Source organism: Lactuca sativa, chromosome 8 (genome assembly GCF_002870075.4).
Source record: "Lactuca sativa cultivar Salinas chromosome 8, Lsat_Salinas_v11, whole genome shotgun sequence".
In the NCBI taxonomy this organism is placed as follows: Eukaryota; Viridiplantae; Streptophyta; class Magnoliopsida; order Asterales; family Asteraceae; genus Lactuca; species Lactuca sativa.
Genome location: NC_056630.2, coordinates 260,513,192 through 260,518,450, shown reverse-complemented (window position 1 = coordinate 260,518,450; position 5,259 = coordinate 260,513,192). Strand labels below are relative to the sequence as shown.

Genomic DNA, 5,259 nt, shown 5'->3' with positions numbered 1-5,259 from the left:
GCCTTTGCATGTCTCATATGCTCCCAACACCCCCATTAAGATCTTTTTAAGGTTCTTAACCCATGCATGAGGTCAAAACACCCACTAAGACTTCATTTTTTTTGTTATAAACGGACCAAAGGACCTCAGATCTAACATTCCCATCCTCTGGAGTTGCTTAACTCACAAGAGAAGATCCAAAATCAACAAAGGGTCAAAAATAGAAAACCCTAGCTAGATCTAGTGATTAAGGTGGAAAGGTGCAAGCTTTATACCTCCAGAAGCTCCTCAAGGTGATCTAGATGCAGATTCTTGAAGCTCAATGCCCCTCCAAGCTTCCTTGACAACTTCTCCTTGTTGAATGTCACTAAAAATGGCCACTAACACCCTTTCTAAGCTCAAAAGTGGTCTCACAAGCTCTCTCTAGAGTAGAAGGACGTTCTAAGGCTATGGAGGCTTTCTAGGGTTTAGTCCAAGGGGTTTAAGGACGTTTAAATAGGCATCAAGTCTGAAAATTAGGGTTTGGTCATCCGGCACGTACGCCCAACATACGTGCTGCCCCTCCTCGTTTATCCACGCATAGTACGCTAAGCGTACTCATAAGTACGCCCAATGTACTTAAGGGACTAGTATGCTAATATATGATTTCTTCAAGGGCTACAAGGTAATACCTGATTTGGAGTGTTACATATTATGTCAACCAAAAGACCATAATAAGCTAAAAAACAAGCCCTAATCTCAACCCAACACAAAGAGGTTCCAAGATAAGAACTTTATACATACTGGAGTTAGCAAAATTGATGAAGATTCTGGATCTACAACCTCAAGTCCAACCAAAGCTTGGTCACCACGCACCACCTTCTTCAATACAAACAAAACAACACAAAATTACTTCCAAAGCTCAAAAACAAACTATGGGAGGCTAGGGTTTTGATTTTAGGTTATAGGGGAGTTGAGGTTGATCAATAGAGTGTCCAAGTCTGTTATAAGATGCTTAAATAGGGCACAACCCTAAACAATAGGGTTTGTCCCTGCATTACGTATGCCATGTGTACTCCACTTACGCCCCGCGTACGTGGGTGAATCCCACATTCTAGAAATGAGCTAGTACGCTAAGCATACTCATAGAGTACGCCCCACGTACTAGCTAGGGACCAAAATGATAAAGATTTTGCATTAAGGGGCTAAAGGGGAAACATACCAAATTTTGAATGTTACAAAAGACAAAAATTATTAAGATCTAAATCAAAATAGGACTATATAAACTGTCAAGTCACAACTTTCTTGAATTACAAATTTAAACACACTTACGAAATGGGTATAACATGATTGTATACATGTATCTATATACGTCAAAGGGTATATTCTCCACAAGTCATAAATGAATATTCAAAACCTCCTTGTCATCTCCCATGAAAATTTTTGAACCTAATAGTTTTGAAACCACATGGACGTCAACTGAACCGTGAAATAGTCACCAAACGACAAACCCATTATCAGCCAAATTGCTCTATTATCAAAGCAGAGCTCGTAGTCACCTAACGAAAATAATAGTTCATCCACATCGAGAAAAGTAGATCGGTAACAACCTCCTTGAAGAACATGTAATGGACAAGCAACATGTGCCCTTCCAACCCCCTATGGATACATCAATCCATCTCCTGAAACAGGATGCCCTGGAAAATGCATTTCATGTAGGTATATGTTGTAGCCTTGCTAGAATTTCCCGACGTAAGTTAACTTTGCAAGTCGTCGGTAGTATAACTTCATATACATGATCATACTTAAATAATAGTAAAAAAAGTTAGCGTAATACATTCTTAAAGCTTGTTTTGGAAAAGCTTTTTGTGCTACAGATTAGTTAGATGTGTTCCACACCGATTCTTAGTGTTTCAGACAAATTCTTTGTGTTCCAAACTACTATATCATGTTTCGGACATGGATTTCAACCATGAAGTCACATATCCTCATTTTCAATGCAAAATAAGATGAAATATTTACTTTTACGTGATATCTAGGTATTTGACCCGATGTTAAATGTATTCCAGAGAAGTTCTTTATGTTCCTGACAAGATCATCGTCCGTCAGACAATTATTTACTGTTGTGGCTTACTATTTTATACTATCGAAATTGATAAAATGTTAACAAAACATATAAATACACATAACATACCCACACCAACACAACTTTTTCATCATCTGAGGCTATTTACTTCAACAAACAATGATTCTGAATACTACTACTAACAGATCTATTGGATATCACATTCTTTTATATATATATATATATATATATATATATATATATATATATATATATATATATATATATATATATATATATATATATATATATATATATATATATATATATAGTGGGGTATGTATGTCTCATTCCGAAAAGTTCGTTGTTGAATAAAAACTTATTTTTAGCTAGTTTCTTTAACGTTATCTTCATGGACGAAGCTTGCTTGGGGGGGGGGGGGGGGGGGGGGGGGGGGGGGGATGGTTATACATATTTAGCCTATAAATATAAAATTTATGATGTGGCCTCCCGCTCTCCGATTTTCATATATATTATACTTTCGACCCCAAAAAAATCTCGAAGCTCCGTCATTGTTTATCTTCACATATGGCTATTTGTTAATATCTATGTGGTTAGTTTTGTTAATACCTCTTATTATAATTGATAAATATCATAAATTACTACACGTTACATAACAAAAAAAATCAATAGTAATAGCAACAAAACAAAAAATAGATGTGACAACAAACGTAAACCATTTTACTATTTCTTAAGAATGTAAGCCTTTTGTTGTATACTAAAAAGGTCAACCACTTTTTTTTATAATAACGGATTAATATAATATTTTAGTTCACGAATCCATGATGCAGCAATAGTTGTCGACATAGTCTCTACTCTTCCCATTGGCCATTTCTACGAACAAAACGAGTACAAGTTTACTTTGACTTGGCCAAACCTCTCAAAAGTCAACTCCTCCACCCTCCAATAATAATCTTTATTTACTCCTCCATGTGACCTTGTCTATCCATTGACATCATATCACACAAGAGAAAGATGGGGAAGTTGATGCACAGCACCCAAATCCAGCACTCATCTCACCCGCATCTCCTACAACTATCGTCTTCCCTTCACCTTCACAACCACCCTTCCGCCACCTGTGCCGGCTGCAATCACAACATCTCTCCACCGGAGCACATCTACACATGCACACCCTGCAACTTCTTCATCCATCCATCATGTTCCAAGTTTCCAGACTTAATCACCCACCCCGCCCACCCCGCCCACACTCTCTCCCTCCTCACCACCCCTATCTACCCCGGTGGCTTCTTCCGGTGTGATGCCTGCACCCAACACGGAACTCGGTTCAGCTACCATTGTCATACCTGTGATTTTGATTTGCATGTTCTCTGTGCTTCCACTCCCATGAGGGTCACACATCCTAACCACCCCCACCCCCTTGGTCTTACTTTTGCCTCTCCGTATGGGGAAAAGTTGGGGTTTTCTTGTGATGTGTGCAGTCGCATTGGCTCCGGCGACCAGTGGCTCTACCGCTGTGTTTCTTGTGAATTTGATGTTCATTTACAGTGTGCCACCGCGAAGGTTCCTACTCCTCCTGCTGTGCAGCATCATCACTCGTTTTCAGCTGGTGGGGCTCCGGTTGCTGGACAGGGTCTCACGCATAGCATGAGTGCTCCGCCGCAGGCTCTGCAACATCATCAGTCGTTTCCAGCTGGTGGAGCTCCGATGGCTGGACATGGTCTCACGCATAGCATGAGTGCTGGGCGTATTCAAACTCAATGGCAACCACCACAGACTCCGGTAGCCGCTGGTGTCCAAGTACAAGGTTACCAGCGTCCCGTACAGCCACCGGCACAAGTCGGCGGTCAAAATTACACGATGGCACCACAACCTGCGGGACCTGCTGTTGCCAATCAAGGTAATGGATTAGGAAATGTAATGGTGGCGGGGTTTGTCGATGGTATGATGCAACAACTGGGCCAGGATTTTGTCCAAACTCTTACAGGAGGAGGAGGAGGAGGAGGTGGCGGCGGAGGTGATGTAGTCAACATTGACGTTCAAACCAATGTCACTTATGAAGACTGTGGAAACGAATAATTCAATGGAAAAAGTTTTAATTTGATTTCAAAATGTATGTAAGGTTTGCCTATTTTGTTTTTTTACAATCTATGAGGCTGTTACTTTGACTGGGTAATTTAATAAGCAAAGTAATACAGCAAGTTATTGCATTTTACAATCATGTTTGATTTGATTGCTTGGTTGGTGTATGGATGGAATCAATTTTTTATATAATTTTTTTTTTTAATTTTTATATAAATACCTTTTTATAATATACTGCATAAATTATTTAGTTATAATTAATACAATTTTTATTTACAAAAATATTAAACTCCATGTAAGATTACGATAAAAACAAATTTTTTTAGTTGTCTTTTTCCGTTTCATGGAAACAGAATCGTTACTAAGGAGTAAGGAATAAAGAGTTAATAAAATTAATGGAATCGTGTTTTTCCAATAATGGATCAAATGAATATTAAATTCGATAGTTAATGGAATCGTGTTTTTCCAATAATGGAATAAAGAGTTAATAAAATAATTTTTTATGATAAGTAATTCGAAACTGTCAAGATTACAGAATTTTTGGAGTTACAAAGTAGAAGTTGTGGATTCTATATATAACTAGCTGAAGTTTCATAACTAATCTACACAACCTCAAACTTTACTTATCTCATTTCCTTCGTGTATTTTGTTTTCGATTTTCGAAAAATATTTGATGTGTCCAATAAAACCGATAAAATCAAAGGAGTTGTAGGCTACGATCTGATGCAAAGGGAATCCCTGCCGAAGTGACACATGTCATAAATACGTGGAGAATTTCAACCAAAATTGTCTAATACTGTTTTCTTCTATGCGAGAAACTGTAAAGAAAGTTACGCAGATAGATATGAAAAATGAAACAAAATTATTGCACATAAAGATGACATCATAGAAATTTTTTTTTTTCTTTCTAAAAGCAGAAATCTGTTACCAATATTTAACAAGAAATAAGGGTTGCAAAAAATTGGATATTACTATATCCTGATTTGAGGTGTCCGTGTGAAAAGGACTTGTTAGTAATTTTTTTGGTTATAATTATTATTTGCTGTACATCAACATATTGTTCCGTCAACCCGGCGGTAGTGTTGCTTTTTAATCGTTTACCAGAATGGAAAGCAAACCATACATGATTTTTACGC

The 5,259-nt window shown here is 37.7% G+C and overlaps 1 protein-coding gene across 1 annotated transcript; it reads left to right on the top strand.

Annotated features, from left to right (window-relative positions):
* Window positions 1-2,879: 2,879 nt before the first annotated feature.
* Window positions 2,880-4,259, top strand: LOC111903592 (uncharacterized). Its single transcript, XM_023899363.3, has one exon. It carries the CDS (start codon window positions 3,059-3,061, stop codon window positions 4,118-4,120), a length of 1,062 nt encoding a protein of 353 aa, XP_023755131.1. The 5' UTR covers window positions 2,880-3,058; the 3' UTR covers window positions 4,121-4,259.
* The last annotated feature ends 1,000 nt before the right edge of the window (window positions 4,260-5,259 follow it).